Raw genomic sequence first — 17396 nt, 5'->3', positions numbered from 1 at the left:
TTCCTGAGGAGCTACCACTTCTCGCGCAAGCGGAGCAGCGGCGACAAGGTTCGCTTTACACTGATCAGGATCAGGCGCCTTATAACTTGCTATCGCTTCGGAACGATTCACAAACTGCGGCGCTGCTTCATGCGGTTCAGACTGAGATGTCGCTGGCCCCTCTGCAGGACCTTCCACCGTCTTCAAGTCCATCCTCCTCGCCCTGCGTCATTTGCGCCCTAACACCAGGTCCAGCTGCAAAAGGGTTTGATTAATATATATATATATATATATATACAACATATTCATGAAGAAATTAATATATAGAGGAGTAGCAAGACTACTTAGTACCTTGTACATCTGTCATCTGTGTGTGTATAGATATATGTATGAGTGGAAAATGGAAATAGACAGAGAGAGGCAAATCAATCAAGAGACTGTTTCTTTCGTCTCTCTCTCTCACTATCTTTCTCTTTTCACATCTTTCATAAAAGTTTCTGTTTTTTAACCAAAAACGTTTCATGTTTTCTGTTCTATGAAATTATCTATTACCATTAAGTACCAGCGGTCGATGTGTTTCATGAATAGCAACATAATTATCTATTACCATTAAGTACCAGCGGTCGATGTGTTTCATGAATAGCAACATAATTATCTATTACCATTAAGTACCAGCGGTCTAGGATTTTAGCATATGGAAGCAGCTACCTTGATTGACCCAGAAAAATAGAGTGATTTATTTTCCCTCCTCTGGTTCGACATTGTTGAAGTATATATGGTCCATAACAATGGCTTATGCAAATGGTTTTCGGTTTTCTAAGTCTCAATCACTGCTGAAGAAGGCAAAAGTTTTGGCTTTCAATTCTGCCGCCGGAGACAGCTCAAGATAAAATTTCATTATATTTATATATATATATACATCTGGTGGTGGGTCATTATAAGGTAACAAGCTATTATGCTGATGATATCTTTCGGTTAAGAATTAAAAGGGCACTCGTCAGCAGATGTGGACCAAAGGAACAGCTCTACCGGCCCAATTGATATATTGCTCTGCTCTATAAACAAACAAAAAAAAAAAAGCGTCATCAACTCAGATTGTCAGCGGATCAGACTAAGGACTTGCAAGAATGGCCGAGTGATGGAAATGATCTTTCAGTTAAAACAAATCCCACAGCATTGAAATTGAATGGTTAGATTAAACAGGGGAATTGTATTTAACTCGGCTAAGGTTCAAAATCTTCATGCTCGAGTCTCATCACATCACCACCCATGCCATCATCGGGGATGCTGAGAAATCACCGTTGTTCAGTGCTCTCCAATGTATCAATAAAAAGGCAAATAAATAATTCACAATCACAGTCACAATAAGCAAATAAGAACTCATAAAATCACTGGCGAATTTTTCATAGTTACATATGGTTATCCTTTACCTCTGTTGTGTTGTTTATGTACAAACTGGGCTGCGTGAAGTCCAACCGTCCAACCCACGTTTGGGGTCTTTGTGTCTGTCCAATACAAGGGCATATACAACAAGATGACAATGACCAAATCCCCCCTCCATTTGGAATCTACGTTTTGATAACATGTATATAATTGTTTTCACTCTTGCTAAAAACTTTTATCTGATCCTTACAAAGGCTGTATGACTCTTTATGTTCAGAAGCTACACAGTCAATTTGGGTAGTAAGGTGCCCTTGGCCTTTCCTGTGGGAGCTTTTCCAACTCAAAAGAACCAACGGCCTGGATACGCTCATCTTGGTTGTCTTCTGATGATTCAAGATCATTCAGAGCTCTCTTTGCATAAACTGTGAAACCAACTGTCATTAAAATTGCAATGACAAATGATATGATATTGTAAACTATCTCCACTGGAGTCAAGCTGTAATTACTGTACTGCATGTCAGCCAAAGTCCGTATTAACCGGCCGCTGCACCAAGAAATCAAAGGAAGAAATAGTTAATTTGTAGCGCAACAAATGGCAAAACCTCAATTTCTTGAAACATAAGATTGCCCTATACCATGAAACATTACACTATAACAGTTAAATGAAGGATTTAATCCATGATCGAGCAACCAACATCTCTGCTGAAAATAATGATCTGGTGTGTATCATGAACCTTAGATGAAGCTCAATCCATCTCATATCATTCACAAAAATGCAGCTACAATTTACTTATCAACTACAGGATTTGAATAAAAGACAATCTTCCGTTTTATATTTTTATCTTGGGTGAGGGATGCTTATGCTCAACAAGATGAATCACATATTTCTAAGATTGAGTAGTTCTAAGGAATGATGAATGTTACACAAAATATGGCCATAAAAAACTACATACCCATAAATGTAGATGAAAGCCTCAGGTATCATTCCAGCTATTGAACCACATATGTAAGGTCCAAATGTCATATTTGTAACCACCACACCATAATTGAATATTGTGTATGGGAATGGTGAGATTCGAAAGAGTGCAACAACTCGAAATTGTTGAAACCAGCTCCCTTCTCCAGCAAGCCTAAGTAGTATGGCAGTTTTCTGAGGCCATCTCTTCAACCATGCCTGGGCATTTGTATCATGGAACAAAAGAAAATCAGTTCAATGATAAGAAACAAAATGAAGCATATACGCTAAGCAACATTAACATTCCGTCAATAGAAACCTCTTACATGTAAACGGTCACGGAATAGTAAACCAATCAAATAGGGTAATGCCATTCCAATGGTCGTCCCCACCATGATGATCACAAAACCAAGACCATAACCAAATATCATTCCTGCCAACCACATGGAGGGCCCAGAAGGGACTAAAATCACTGGGAAGATAGCCAGAGAGGCAATAAGCACTAAAACAAGAACAGGTCGTCCAAAAGCTGATGATTCCCACTGCATAATCGGCAAGAGAACCTACAATGAGACACCAGTAATCAGCAAACTAGTCAGAGGAAAATAAAACTCTAACAGCATCATTCATTCCAAAAGTACAAAAATATTTAAGAATTGCACTGATCTTGCACAGCAACTCTGAAAGCTGAAGCCACAAATGAGGATGCTATATTGAAGACCAAGCAAAAGTAGAAACTCTGACTTACAAAACTTACGAATAGTACCATAAAACTGCAGCTTGGAGACCTGAGATTAACAGCTTGAGACAACTCAAAACCATGTTCACTTTTCTACAAAGCCACTAGTTCTATGACTCAGAATTGATTGTCTTCAATGATGAGGCATAGTCAATGAAGAATTAACGAAAACAATACCAAAGATCTTGGTGAAAGACATATGTATATATTTAGCTCGATATAATAGTTCATACCTAGCTGAATGATCAAATATTAATAGATCATTTTAAGCTGTATGCTTAGGCAACACAACAGGGACAATGATAATGTGCACATCAGCCCAAAAGGATATAAAACATCACAGGCAAACAATGTCAAATTGCAAAACATGATGGAGGATGCTGTTAAAAAAGAGTGCGCTATAGTATAATACCTTTTCAAAAGCAAAGGGCACTCCCCATTTTATAGTTATGAAGGTAAGTACAATCAGAATGAAGAAACAAGCAAGAGCTTTCAGCCACCAAACAAATGATCTACTCTTTCCTTCTTCTGAACATTGCGAGGTATGAACATCAATTGTGGTCTCGTTGACCAGCCTGTCATACTCACTATCTCCCCTTGTGCTGCACTCAGTATTTTCATTACTACTTTCTGGCAATTCAGATGGATCTGGCATCTTTAACAGAATCCAAGATAGGCTGTTTAACAAGAAGAGAAATTACATTGATGCGTCCAATAAATTAAATCCAATATTTTACAACAGAAAAATATTCAAGATATGAAAAGTATTTTAAAACACTGTATGGAGACAAGGCATCATTATACGCTCAAAAAAAAAAAAAAGGAAAGAAAGAAGAGAGAAAAGAAAAGAAGAAATAAGAAGAAGAACATCAAATCCTTAAAGTTGCAACTGAAACTTTCTATTGATCATTGGATAAACCATTACCATTATCACTAAAAACTCCAACACCATCTCCTCCCAAACAAATAGTATTGTAATTACATTACTTAGCACGCTGCAGTGCAAGGTTTCAATATTCATATTCCATACAAAAGGTATAATATTAAGTTACTAATGAGTACTCAAACCTTGCCTTAGATAGTCATTGGTTAATAAAAAAAATGACAAAAAAAAAAGTAATTTAGATCATTTAATTTCAACCATAGTATGGTCAAAAAAGTGAAGCAATTAATATGGCAGATTAGATCAAATCCAGTAGGTACCATTCCCTGTGGAATTTGGTTTCACTGCTTCTTCCGAAGTTTAAGAAGGGGAAAAAAAGAACAAATAAAAGGATCATTTTATTTATTTATTTATAAGGCTAATTAGTAAAGGTGAAGTATGCAATTCGAAGTTCAAAATTTATTTGTTTGAAGTCTCTGATTCACAATCTATTCCCCATCTCATCTCAGGGCTAAGGTTCATATGACCTCCATTGTGTAAAAATACAATATTCAACATTTAATTCTATTCCAGACATGATCAAGAATGAAGAGATATGATATCTAAAATATGAGTAATATAGATGAAATAACGAATAACAAACCGAACGAGGAGATCATATCATATGTACATAAAAAAGATCTAGTAACTAGAAATTTAAATTATGTATATATATATATATATATAGAAAAAAAGGAAAAGAACGACAGACAGCAGAACAATAAGCAAATTGAAATGAAAAAAAAGAGGGATCGGAAGCGAGTTACCTGGAATTGGAATAGAGGGATTGGGGGAAATGGAAAAGGAGTTTGAAGGTCAGAACAAAAGGAAAGGGCTTCACAGTTTGGTGAACAAAAGGAAGAAGTGTTCAGGGGTGCGTCCGTGTCTTGACTGGGTTTTACTGGCCAAAATGAAACCCCAGGGCCTGCCACTGGGCCTAGGCCTGGGCCTGGCCCTGTTGGCCCTCTCTCTCTCTCTCTCTCTGACAAACACCTTACGACACCACCATCCATTCCAAGCTCGTTCTCACGAGTCAGGATCACTTCTTTTTGCTTAAAATAAAAATATTAAAATTCACCATTTTTAATATTAAATGTTGTAGTTTAATAAGCCCGCGTAAATCAGCAACCATATTTGAAATTGGACCGCCTCTTCGGTCAACCAGCCTCATTGGAAAAACAGAGCAAATTCTAGAAGAGTGGTGACTCAAAAAATGTGTGGAAGGAATAGCATAGATAATAACACGGATATTTTTTAATATAAGTCGAATGCTTAGAAAATATTCATTACATAAACCTAGGGATAGATGTCTATATACATGCATCACATACGGTTCTTGACGTCCAAACCCACCAGCTCTCCAAAGATGAGCTTCATCAAATACTGATAAAATTAAAGTTTTTGATTTAATATTTAATAAACAGGTCATTTCTTAAATTCAAATGAGATATTAATAGGAGTTTATATAAACCTTATTATTAGTTTGGCCAAAATTATTTTTTTATAATTAATTATATAATCAAATAAAAATTAACTAGATTAATAACTGACTTTCGTCAACCATTGGATAGCCCAATGGTATGACACCAAAGTGTAAGGGGGAGGTCATGGGTTCAAATCTCTCCCCCAACAGTACTGTTCCATGTACTGTTCATATACTGTTCACCCGGGATTCCTATACTATTTTCATACTGTATATATATTGTACATCCGGGTTCCATTGTTGTTTGGTACTGTTTATATTCATAAAAAAAAAAGACACTTGTCGTCTATTATTCAAAAAATAAAAAATAAAAATAACTGACTTTCATTACTTGAATCAATTGCACAAACCACCACAAAAAACAATGAGGAAATAAATTCCAATTAGACCAAATCCATCGTGATTAAGATAGTAGGATTTTTCTTCTTTTTGAATTAACTCATGCTTTATCCAATTTATTAAAAAAAAATAAGAGATTTTGGGAACAAAATATGGCACCTTTTAATATGAACTAACCAAAGCATGTCATTTGACTCATTTCCTTGGTTGCCAAGCATGACTAGCAACTTGACTCCTAAGCAATTTAATTTAAGATAATTTAGTTTAAGGAAAATTGCCATGTCATCTAACAGTTCACCTATAATTTTTACTAACTGTGAGTAACTTAATTCACATGCTAACACCCTATTTTCTCCTTATTATATGTTTATTATTTCCCAATCTTCTTTACCACTCCCTTTTGTCCCCCAAGAGAGTTGAACACAACAAATTTAAAAAAGAAAAAATATATATAGGTGAGCCGAAACACTTAAACACTAATAAAAAAAGGCAAAACTGATCTATTAGCAATTTCGATTAGCTAATTAGGTGATTGGAGTCCCAAATGAAATAGAGATAGTTTTGGGTTCATATGACCAAAACAGGTAAAAGCATCAACTATTATATTGAGATCTCGAGGAATGTAATTAATTTTGATTCCATGAAAGTACAATAGACTTTTAAAATCATTAATAGTTTCAGCAAGATGCCTTAATGTGGCCTAAAAACTCTTCATACACTAAGTCCATAAGGGTGATACAATTTGATAAAACAATTCTTGTTGTTTTTTATATATCTTGCTTGTAGTGTTTTTTTTTTTTATTTTTTTTTAATAAAATTGTGGTTTATCTATTTTATTAAAAAAGAAAATCTGATAAAACAATGCTTGGTTGCAAACTTCATACAAGCAACAATCTCATCAAGAAGACTAGTTAGATTCATTCAACAAAAGTTGATAAAGCATCTATCAAGATAATTTGATTGTTGTTTTTTTGATGTTCTAAGAAAAAGAGCAACTAAGATAATTTGATTATTATTAGTTACAATGACAAAACTTAAGCCAAGTGCAGAGGCACTATCAATCCAAGAGTTATCACAGAATATATTAATGCATTGTTGTGAGTACATAGAAGGTAGAAACTCCCTGAATTTAGTTTGAGATCTAGCGGCAAAACATCTAATTCATGAATTGTGTGATGGAAGATCATATACCAATTGGGTCGTTGTCCATTGAAAACCACATTACACTTAGATTTCTAGATCCCCAAGCATGGGAGCCCATCGATGTGATAGTTGTTGATGCTTGCATTGCATTTCCTAAGAAGCCAGTCTCCTATTGAGAGACTTTCATTGAAATAAAAATTTAAACCACCATAAGAGGCAACCAAATTCCAACATTTCCTGGTTTTAAGGCATCTGCACAAGATACAATCTATGTTATTCTCAAGATTACAAAAGGGTCAACACATTCAATGGTCCCTTTTTACAAAGGCCACAGGCGTCGCCCCACAATGGAGTGTCAACGGACAGACAGGTATAGAAGTGCACCAATTACGGTGGCTTAACGGCCCTCTAGAGATTTATTAACTCGGCCAGACATCACATGGGGCAATTAGATTCCTACCATGTGCATGCCCAGAAGATATTTCAGAAATCAAACCAAGTTAACAAATCTCCTGCCCTACAACTCTGGAGGGAAGGGGAACGACATCCTCTCATATGGGGCCCATGAACAGTGAATAAATAATACTATAACAACTGCTGACCTATGAATTCGACTCTGGGCCAGCACATTCACTATCCTAATAACATACCACTACACTAATAGTGGTTGTTTCAATACTTACCTTGAGGCTATAATAATAGTAGAATTTTGGAGTGCGGCCGGCCATATATGGAGCATTGTCCTCTAGAAACTTTTTTACTTGAGGAGCTACATGAAGTCTTTAAATTTTTTGCCATCCCACCCAATTAGTCTCCCTATTCAAAGGGTTTTGGTTAATAACATTGTACTCCAGCCTTTTTAATTTTAATTGTCACATTTAGGCTTTGTATAAATATTAAAATTATTATTAAAATTTCTAAATTTAAAAAAATATTGTATGATAAGACGCTTTAACCTTTATTAAAGTTCTTTTACACATACTAATACATTCACTTCTTTGTAAACAAGAATAAGGGTAAAATTAGAAAAAAAATTTATTAATGCTTATAAAACTTTTAAAAGTGATGAGTAATTTGATTTTTGATTATTATTATTATTTTTTAAATGTAACAGCTAATATGAAACAAGGGAGCATACAATATTTGAGATTCTAACAAAGAATGTTTTGGGTAACCAAATCCAATGAATAGTACATGATGAGTCAAAAAATAATCTTGCTTATCCTACCCCAATCAAGATGCATGATTGCCAAACAACATAAGCTCACTCCAATTAGGAGTATATTATTAGAGACAAAAAAAGCAAAATCCTAAGTCTCTATAGGAAAATTCAAAATGATATAGATGGCAAGCATTCGTCGTAGTCTGGAGTTTCTGGGACATCGAGCTGAGGAGTCTTTAAGGATTTCGGTGTCCAGGGAGGCACAGGATCTGAGCACAGGTTAGAGGTCTTGGCAGAGGGCTTGAAGGATGTGTTCCTCCTTCTGTTTTTTGTGCTTTTCTTGTGGCACTCTTTTGTAACCACATCTAGTGGTGTTTTTATTTACCTCTTGTTCCTTGTTGTTTCCTGCTCTACTTATAGTAGAGTTTGTTATATTGTTCCCTGTTTTCAATAGAAGTGGTTTATCCATTTTTTTTTTAAAAAAAATGATATAAATGGGTTTGAGAGCCAAAGGGGTGTGAAATGGATATTTCCAGAAATCATTTATAAAAGAGTTACAAATGTTGATCCATATGTGCGGCTTTAACTTCCAAGCAGTTTTGTAAAACATTCTGTAGTGTTGGGGTTTTCCATTTTTGGAACAGTAAAAATTTCAACGGAAGTCACTGTAACAATGTTATTGGTCACTATGTTGTAGCAATGTCACTGTTCATGTGCGGAGCTTGTGCAGCCGCGAATTGCCTGCCCACTTTACTGGCAACCTTGTGCAGCTCGTAAACCTCACATCCAATGTCACGTCCCGACCCGCGGGCCCGCCACGTGACAACCGCCGCGACGATCCCGAGGAGGGACACACACCACTCAACCCTCGAGTCATCGCAAGGCTCACAAACTCCTGCTAAACAACACCACAATAATAAAGGTACCAAAAGCAAAACTTTCACTCGAAGAATCAACAGTAAAGTGAAAGATATACAAATCACAGTTACAGAGTTAAGAACACTAGTGGATCCACTTCACTCATACAATGCAACCTGATTAACAATAAATAAACAACCTGACTTGGAATGCAAACTGCTAACACTTCGCCTCGCTATGACGACCCAAACCACTAAAACCTGGAAGAGAGGAGGGGGTGAGTAACCATAGTCACTCAGTGAATGGGTTAGCACAAATCTAACAGAATATCAAAACAAATCGATGAAATACAATAAACACATTTTACAATAACATAAGTAAACTGAAACGCTTCACAATTTCCACACAATGAAAGTGTAATATAAGAAACCTTGGTATTTAAAACCAAAACATAGGTTCTCACGAGCATCGACAAAACCTTAACATGTATAAAAACAAATACTTGGATATAAGTTCCCAAAAATGAGTAGAAATACCAACTTAAACAAATAAAAATTCTCGATCAATAAGCAATGGCCTAAAAACACTCTCTCCAACATTAGCCGCGTCGCGACTAAGTTGAGAGCCGTCCAAGTCTTCGCACCTTTGACGTTGGTCCCACCGATCCCGTGTGGTGACCCCGGGATCCCGATGTATCATCCAATCAGGGCTCTACGCTCCCACCGATCTGACAAATCAACACCCGAGTCCACAACGCCACCTCTAAAGGTCGGGCCCGTTGGGGACCCACTACTGCGATGAGTCGGGCCTTAGCCCGCCGTCACCATCCAAAACCAACATATAGTCAGTAGCAATAATACAATCTGAATCACTCATGTCACAGGGTCCTTATCCAGGACAAGCATTCACATATCGGGAATAAACATTATTTCCACCAATCCAAAGTCAAAGCATAGCAATGCATGTAAACTTTCAAAAAGTATTCCAATCCCGATGTGCCAATACATTCAAAAACATTTCTGTCCAAATGCCAAGAATAACACAATAATATGCGAAGCTCTGAAGCATTGCTTTAGACAATAAAACCATCCAATATTAAACGCATTATAATATCCACAATCTAGAAGAACATGCCATTCAGAAATAAAAACACTTTTGTTTTCATAATCATAAATATCAAAAGCATGCTTATACAAGTGAAAGGTTTTACAAACCATTTCTAAAAATAAATACCAATAAGGTAGAAAGGAAACATTAAGTTTGAAATACAATAAAAAAATCGTCAGAACAAACATGGCTTTTGGTCTAGTTAAACCTCAAGTTACTTAGGATCATTCCAGCTTTCTCTTTCTTCAGCTCACTAATTTCTCCTCAAAGTACAAGATTAATCCCCAAAGTCTAGTCAACCCCAACATCTAAGTCCTTTAAAAGTCATGAAAATGTGTTCATTTCATCACCTATAATCTCACGTGCCAATATATATTGATTAAATCCTTCTTTACGCATCCTCAGTATTTACTTTAACAAGTCTTTACTATTTAACCATTTCTTATACTCAATCATATCTTAGATTCTTATCATAGTGTCATTACCTCAACATTAATATTTACTTCATCTATAATAATCCCATTGTCAAAATACTCACAAGTTAACTATATCCTCTTAGGAGTATTAAATCAAACTATTATTAGAAATTCACAAGAATATTCAGTTTTTTGCAATTCAACACTTGTCATATATATATCTCAAGCTATTCATCATCAACATTCTAAAGAAATTCCATTTAAAATAGTAATCATAATCATTGACATCCACCCGATATATATATACCACAATATGATCAACTACAATTAAGCACCCTACAGTATACTTACAAGAACAAATTTCATCAATTTCAACATAAGTGTAATTATATACCTTAGCATTCAAGGTTTCATCAGGTTTCATGTACCATATTTATCACATTATGCCTCAAAACTTTAGAAATTATACATCACTAGGGAGATTAAATCATCCATTGAACATACATAATTAATTTCACTTATAACACATAAGCTTGATGAACTCATTGTAATAATCAACAATTTTCATTCATCCACCAAACATGTATGTCCTTAGTAAGCGTTCTCATGATTTTTCAGAGAGTAAACCACAAGTCATTCCAAATAAAACATAGTTTCTAGCGGTCATCTATGCTTTCTTCTCATCCATGAAATAGTGATTTAAAACATGATAAGGCCATGGAAATCATTTCAGAAAACAATTAAAATATTTTCGATATTCAATTAGAATTGTGCATTCAACATAACCCACTCACAAGACATGTTGCCTCGCATGGAGACGCGCACACTGATTGGCGGTTTCCTTCCCTTTGGAGGTGCTTCGCCACCTAGATACAAGCAGGAAATCCAAATACTAATGAACACAAGAATGATAGCTAAAGAGAATGCATGCAAATGCATTTATACATGCCTAATATGAAACCTTAGGGTTTTAGGGCAAAACATTGTCATTTTGAACCCCAAACGACCTCAGAATGGAGTAAACCTAGTACCAGTAAGTTCACTGAATGAAGAGCTTCAATTTGGATCAAAGAAATAAAAGAAAAGACCAAAGTTTTTCGGTGCTACAGTAACGTCGGGAATGCTACAGTAAAACCCGAACCTTACAAATGGTTTTCTCTCATTTTACAACATCAAACAATGAAATTTTGCCACAATTCTCATGAATAACAATTGACAACATCAAGGGCTTCATTTTAAGCCCAAAAACTCCCACAAATCTTGGAAAATCTAAGGTTTTGGTCTAGGTTTCTAAATAATGAATACTGATGAAAAATACGGAAGAAATATATGGTAAAAAACTCGGATAAAGGCTCTTACCTTACTCAAGAGGATGTGGGGAATAAATTTTAGGTGTTGGTTCGCCGGAATTGGTCGCCGGAAAAAAAATTTCTATATTTTGAGGTTTCGGCCGGCATGGAGAAGCAAAGAAGGAGAAGGAAAGAAGAAGGAAGAGAAAAAGAATTTTGATTTTAACTCTCGACCCCGCTACGATGTTGGTCTCTACTGATGTCATTTTTGCTACTGATGATCGGGGTGCTACAGGTCTTGGGACGAGAATCAACAGTCTTTGGGGCTGCAAAAACTACGAGGAACAGTCGGTTTAACTATAGTAATGAGATCGCTACTAATGTTTTTTTATTCTTTTCTAAATTACTCTATAGCCCCTCTAACACATGAATGGAAACAAAATCCAAATGACCGAATTGCCCCCTGTTTTTGGCAGGATTTTCGCACATAACCAACTGTGCAATCCAGTAAAAATCTATTAATGCAAAATGACCATTTTACCCTAATGCATTTCACAGAAATAAGAGAAGATCCTAGGTCCAAATTTGGACTGGGTACAACATCCAAGCTTGTAGAGGTTCCTTAAGGCTTCTATTGTCTTCCCAAGCTTTTTATAAACAAGCTTAAAACACTACCAAGCCCCTCAATTCTCGTTAGAATAAGATGATCAAACATACAACAATGCAAAACAACGATTTTAGCATGGAAAAGCCTTCTAATCGAGGAACCTAATAAACAACAAGAGTCTTCTTTAGGTACTACTAAAGGAATAACAACAATGTATCAACAATGCATCAACAAGAGGATTTCATCAACACATTCATCATATCAAAAATGGGTTTACACAACAAACATCAAGAAGAAGATAAAATGAGGAAGCAAACTCCAAGGCCGAGGAGAGCTACTTGCAAGGATCACTTCAATAAGTTTGGATGAACTCCGACACCGATTTGCCAATCAACCTCTTGCCCTAGTTCAACCTTCTCTTTCTTCCTTCCACTTTCTTCTTGGTTTATCTTCTCACTTTTTCCCCAAAGTGTGTACAGTCACTTCTCAATCATACAAATGATGGAAGACCATTATCCAAGCCTTTCTTGTCAATTACTCTTTTGCCCTCTACAAATTGACATAGTTTTTTTTTAAAAAAAAATTGGGCCTTGCAGCCCAACCATTCATCCACCCACATACCAAATGGGCTAAACCTAATAAACATCAAGTTTTTTATATTTATAAGATATTCACCCAGTCTTTACTCACAGGGTTTAAGACAACAAAAGTATTCTTTGCAATCGAAGTTGTCTTGACATTTCTCTAGTTTCTAATACTAACAAATCCCCCATATAGCAACCACGTTTAGGCCTTTGTTGTTGTTGTGTTGTTATTTTGTCAGTCTTCCACCTTTAGTGGACTGTTTCTGTTGTTTTGTTCTTCTTTTCTAATGCACATGGTTTATCCACATTTTTCACCCAAAAAAAAGCTATTAAAGAGAGTCATTCTACCGGCTGTAAAGATTTTGCAGTCAATTCTTTACCATTCATTTTAATCAATACCATCAATATCCATGGAAGATGCATCATCATTTTAACCAAAAGTACAAGTACGAACTAAAAATAGTTAAAGATCAAGTGTGTTCTAGTCTCACAAGTGCACCCCTTGTAAGCCCATTTATTATGAGTTGATCCCTGGGTATCTCATTTGGCAGGCAAAGAGATCACTTTAATGTGAAGGTGGTTCTATCATTCTATGAGATTTGCAACTATCACTATATATGTTGTGTCATTTTCATTATATATTAGTTTCTGTATAAATAATAATTAAAAAAAATAGTGAAGGATTGCTGGCATCGCTTTTTAATTAGTGCTATGGATGAGGATAAATGAAATCGAAATCCATAGTACGTAACAAGTGGAGCTGGCGAGGGACATGCATCAGGGGTTGGACTGAACTGCAGCATTGCACATTGGAGTGTCAGGTACTTCTTCCAAATCAAAGGTCTCCTGTACAACAGGTGAGGCATCCACTATCGGATCATAGTTCTTCATGACAAGCACTGAGGCTGTTGTGGAGAAGTCTGAAGATGCCAGATAACTTCCCACGGGACCAAGTTCAGGGAATTCCACTTTGCCCATCAAAGGCGCAATCCGCGGGCTTCTTCCTACAAGGAACAGGTTGCACCTGCTCAATGTGGAGATGCCTGCCGTGATGTCCTGTTTACCTCCAACCACCTTCTCTTGGTATTCGATGGACTGGGAAGTGGCTGCATCAGGCACTTGATTCTTGAGCTCATTGATGCTCGCTAGGTCCAAGGAAAGCTCATTGGCTTCTATCTTAATGCTAACACTTCCTTCACTGGCTCCGCCTTGGGATCCCAACAAGGAGGATGTCCCAGGCTGTGCAGTGAACCTGAGGACCTTGAGCGCGATGCCAGGATGCTCCGCCATACGGGCTCCATAAGCGAGGGCCTCACGGTCATCCGGACCACCAAAGAAGAGCACTGTGATGGTGTACGAAACATCACTGGATGAGACCTGAGTGGTTCCGCCAAGTCCCCTGTCAACAAGGATACCGACGGAGCAAGTAGCGTAGCGGAGCACACGCTGGTTGACATGCTGGTAGGCGTTGCCAATGCTCTCCAGGGAGCCGTCCAGCTGCTGCAGCTTGTGAAATGGGAGCAGGATCAGGGCTGCACGCTTCTGGTGTGCACTGGTGACTACGTCCTCGTGGATGGTGTGGAGATCGGAGATAGCTGTCATTGGCCGGATGGAGACTTGGCTGAGCTGCTGGTAGGCCTGGAAAGCGACAACGACCTGGTCACCGCCATCTTGTCCAATGGGACGCTTGTTCCAGAATGGGAGACCGTTGTTTCGGGCCTTGTGGACCATGGAGATGGCTGAAGACCTCTCTGAAAGCTCCATAAGGTGCATGGCATATACTGTGAGCCCTCGCTTTCGAATGCCCCGGGAGGATTCCACAAGGTTGATGAGGGTGGGGATGTTACGGTTGCCATGGAAGCAGATTACTAACCGGAGCTCGCTCTCTTTGTCCTTCCGTTGGATGCTGCGATGCTTGTAGGGCGCAGCGAGCCGGGCAGGCTTGTATACGGCCATTACGAGTGGAGAGGTGATGAAGGTCGTGAACAAGGCCATAAGCACCATGATGGCAAATGTTTCATCATTCAGTACCTGAAAACAAGAAACATTAAATATAAATTATATCTTTTTCTTTCAATAAAAGGTAATTTATTTATTTTATAATTAAAAAAAAAAAACTCTATGTAAAAAGAAGCAGTACCTCCCCGCCAAACAATATTTTTTCTTATTGAAATAATAATAAAGAAATATTCAGTTGGACGTGAAACTAATATATATATAATTGGAAATTAATTATAGTACCTTGCGATCCTTGCCAATGTTGAGGACAATGAGCTCCACGAGACCTTTGGTGTTCATGAGGAGGCCAAGGGCGAGACCCTCCTTGGGAGGCATCTTAACTAACATTGAAACGAGGAGGGTGCCCCCGATTTTGCCGATGCATGTAGTGGCGATGACAAGGATGAGCAGCGCCCAGGACTTGCCGCCATTGATGGTGGCCACGTTGGTCTTGAGACCACTGGAGACGAAGTAGAGCGGTAGGATGAGGCCGGAGATGAGGTCCTCTGTTTTGTCGATCAGCACCCCAGCGAAAGGCCCTTCTTTAGGTACCATCACTCCCACTAAAAAGGCCCCAAACAGAGCATGAATCCCAATGGCGTCCGTCAGGAAGCTACAGACGAGCACCGCAATAAGGGTGCTGCAAATGTACACTTCCTTCACAGGCTCTCCCTCAGGGGAGCGTCGTGTCATCCACTTGAGAACAGGGACAAGGAAGAAGAAAGCGGCCGCAACAAAACCCACCCCGGTGAAGAAGACCCATAGAGAGATTAGAGGGGACCCTTCGCCGGAGAGTGCAATGGCCAGAGCAAGGAGAATCCACGCAGTTACGTCATTGACGGCAGCTGCCGACATGGCTATGCGGCCAACATCGGTTGTGAGGAGCTTGAGCTCGGCCAGAATGCGGGCTAGCACGGGGAAAGCGGTGATGGATAGGGAGACACCCATGAAGATAAGAAATGGTGCTGAGGGAGCACCCTTGGAGATGGTAGCTCTTAGGACGAGAGATGTGCCGATGCCCATGACGAAAGGGAGGGAGATACCAGCCAGGGCGATAAGGAAGGCCGTCTTGCCAGTGCGGTGGAGGGAGCGGAGGTCGAGCTCGAGGCCAACCAGAAAGAGAAAGAAGAGAAGGCCTACATTGGAGACAGTGTCCAGCACCGTCAGGCTTCTTGACGGGAATATCATGCTCAGATAGGCTTTGTTACGTCCAAGCGCAGATGGCCCCAGAAGTATTCCTCCCTATTCGATCAAAATATTTCAAATTTCAACAACCACCGTCATGCCACCACCCATACTGCAAGTGTATTAATTATTCATTTGTGTGTGTGTGTACAACTTTAAAGGAAGGAAGCAATAATTATTCCATTAATATTTCTTTCACAAAAAAAAAAAAAATCAGAGGAATTGTGTTAATAGCTAGAATGGAGAACTTACTATTATCTCGGCTATTACGCGGGGCTGGCGCAAAGGTTTGAGAAGGATGGAAAGGAGGCGAGTGAGGGCAACGACAATACAGATCTGGACGATGAGGAGAGGGAGGGCTGAGTCGAGAGGGGACTCACCCTGCCACACTCCGTGGGATGTGATCTGCATCGGCTTCGGCATAGCGGAAACTAGTGTGCCATTCCCAACCACGGCACTCGCCATCGCAGCAATCACCACATTCTCTCTTGCTCTCCCCCTAAACTGGAATGTGTTTTTAAGATATGCTTTTAAAATTTAGAACAAAAGAGGAGGAGGAGGAGGAGGAGGAGGAGGAGGAGGAGGAGACTGAACCATATATATATAGTCATGAAAGACGCTTAAATAAGTGCATTTATAAATATGGAATGAACGGCAAATTAAAAGACGAGAATAACAAATACAGCACGTACAGTGAATCAAACCATCATCTGCGGATGTAACTATGTCTAATTATGGAAAGAAGAGAAGGAAAAGATGGTGATTAATTGCCAGGGATGTGAGTATATAAGGGATCCTGATCTGGCGCAACACTGTGCTCACCTCTCATGTGTCTTCTCATCATGTGGTGTTCACTGATTCAACCAATTCCTACGCGCATTCCAGCCCGAGCCACTAACCTCAAGGGAAAAAAAATGTTTCCATAGTTTTCTTGTTCATTGGCAAATGACCAACAGGATCGATCAGTAACAAGCAAGGGATATCATACATTGCCTTTTTTTTTTTTACGTATATATTTGTAAACTCATTCCTCCTTGTGGCACTCACGCTGATTTGTAGCCGGCGGAGGAACCAGGGCTCAGTTATATGGGCCTTAAGAAATTCTTATATTGTTTGATATATATGGCTATTGTGAGGAGACCCCTGTCTTGTGGAGGCTCTCATTGTTGTATGCTTGTTGGTGGCTTTGTTTTGATTCTCTCCCATTGTTGATGGGTCTGAGTTTCAGTGTTGTTGTATCTTTTGTA

General features: G+C 38.5%; 2 protein-coding genes and 1 long non-coding RNA gene across 4 annotated transcripts; all 3 read right to left on the bottom strand.

Moving 5' to 3' along the window:
• Positions 1-1264: 1264 nt before the first annotated feature.
• LOC120265509 (transmembrane protein 64-like) lies at positions 1265-4842 on the bottom strand. Its single transcript, XM_039273440.1, has 5 exons — positions 4746-4842; positions 3469-3733; positions 2644-2880; positions 2316-2536; positions 1265-1906 (listed from the first exon to the last, which is right to left on the bottom strand). The coding sequence occupies exons 2-5, from the start codon at positions 3709-3711 to the stop codon at positions 1651-1653; spliced, it is 957 nt and encodes a 318-aa protein (XP_039129374.1). The 5' UTR covers positions 3712-3733; positions 4746-4842; the 3' UTR covers positions 1265-1650.
• Positions 4843-8685: 3843 nt separating this feature from the next.
• Positions 8686-11936, bottom strand: LOC120265684. 2 transcript variants are annotated; one of them, XR_005537715.1, is made up of 4 exons: positions 11846-11936; positions 11281-11352; positions 9163-9223; positions 8686-9000 (listed from the first exon to the last, which is right to left on the bottom strand). It is a non-coding gene; the product is annotated as an uncharacterized LOC120265684 (long non-coding RNA). The 2 variants fall into 2 exon arrangements; XR_005537714.1 differs by lacking the exon at positions 8686-9000 and having other exon boundaries at positions 9101-9223.
• A 1807-nt stretch (positions 11937-13743) lies between these two features.
• Positions 13744-16614, bottom strand: LOC120264684 (cation/H(+) antiporter 19). The gene is made up of 3 exons (XM_039272509.1): positions 16402-16614; positions 15208-16206; positions 13744-14997 (listed from the first exon to the last, which is right to left on the bottom strand). Exons 1-3 carry the CDS (start codon positions 16612-16614, stop codon positions 13744-13746), a joined length of 2466 nt encoding a protein of 821 aa, XP_039128443.1.
• Positions 16615-17396: the final 782 nt, after the last annotated feature.

Source organism: Dioscorea cayenensis, chromosome 7 (assembly GCF_009730915.1).
Source record: "Dioscorea cayenensis subsp. rotundata cultivar TDr96_F1 chromosome 7, TDr96_F1_v2_PseudoChromosome.rev07_lg8_w22 25.fasta, whole genome shotgun sequence".
NCBI classification, from domain to species: Eukaryota; Viridiplantae; Streptophyta; class Magnoliopsida; order Dioscoreales; family Dioscoreaceae; genus Dioscorea; species Dioscorea cayenensis.
This window is presented reverse-complemented; position numbering and strand designations above follow the sequence as displayed.

Bases quoted from the DNA above. Each gene is read 5' to 3' on its own strand.
- LOC120265509 (XM_039273440.1), bottom strand. From the start codon at position 3,711: ATGCCAGATCCATCTGAATTGCCAGAAAGTAGTAATGAAAATACTGAG. The intron at 2,537-2,643 runs GTAAGAGGTTTC...ACAAATGCCCAG, and splicing joins TATTCCGTGACCGTTTACAT to GCATGGTTGAAGAGATGGCC. The intron at 1,907-2,315 runs GTATGTAGTTTT...TTCTTGGTGCAG, and splicing joins GCTTTCATCTACATTTATGG to CGGCCGGTTAATACGGACTT.
- LOC120264684 (XM_039272509.1), bottom strand. From the start codon at position 16,614: ATGGCGAGTGCCGTGGTTGGGAATGGCACACTAGTTTCCGCTATGCCG. The intron at 16,207-16,401 runs GTAAGTTCTCCA...TTGATCGAATAG, and splicing joins GCGTAATAGCCGAGATAATA to GGAGGAATACTTCTGGGGCC. The intron at 14,998-15,207 runs GTACTATAATTA...TCTTGTTTTCAG, and splicing joins ACATTGGCAAGGATCGCAAG to GTACTGAATGATGAAACATT.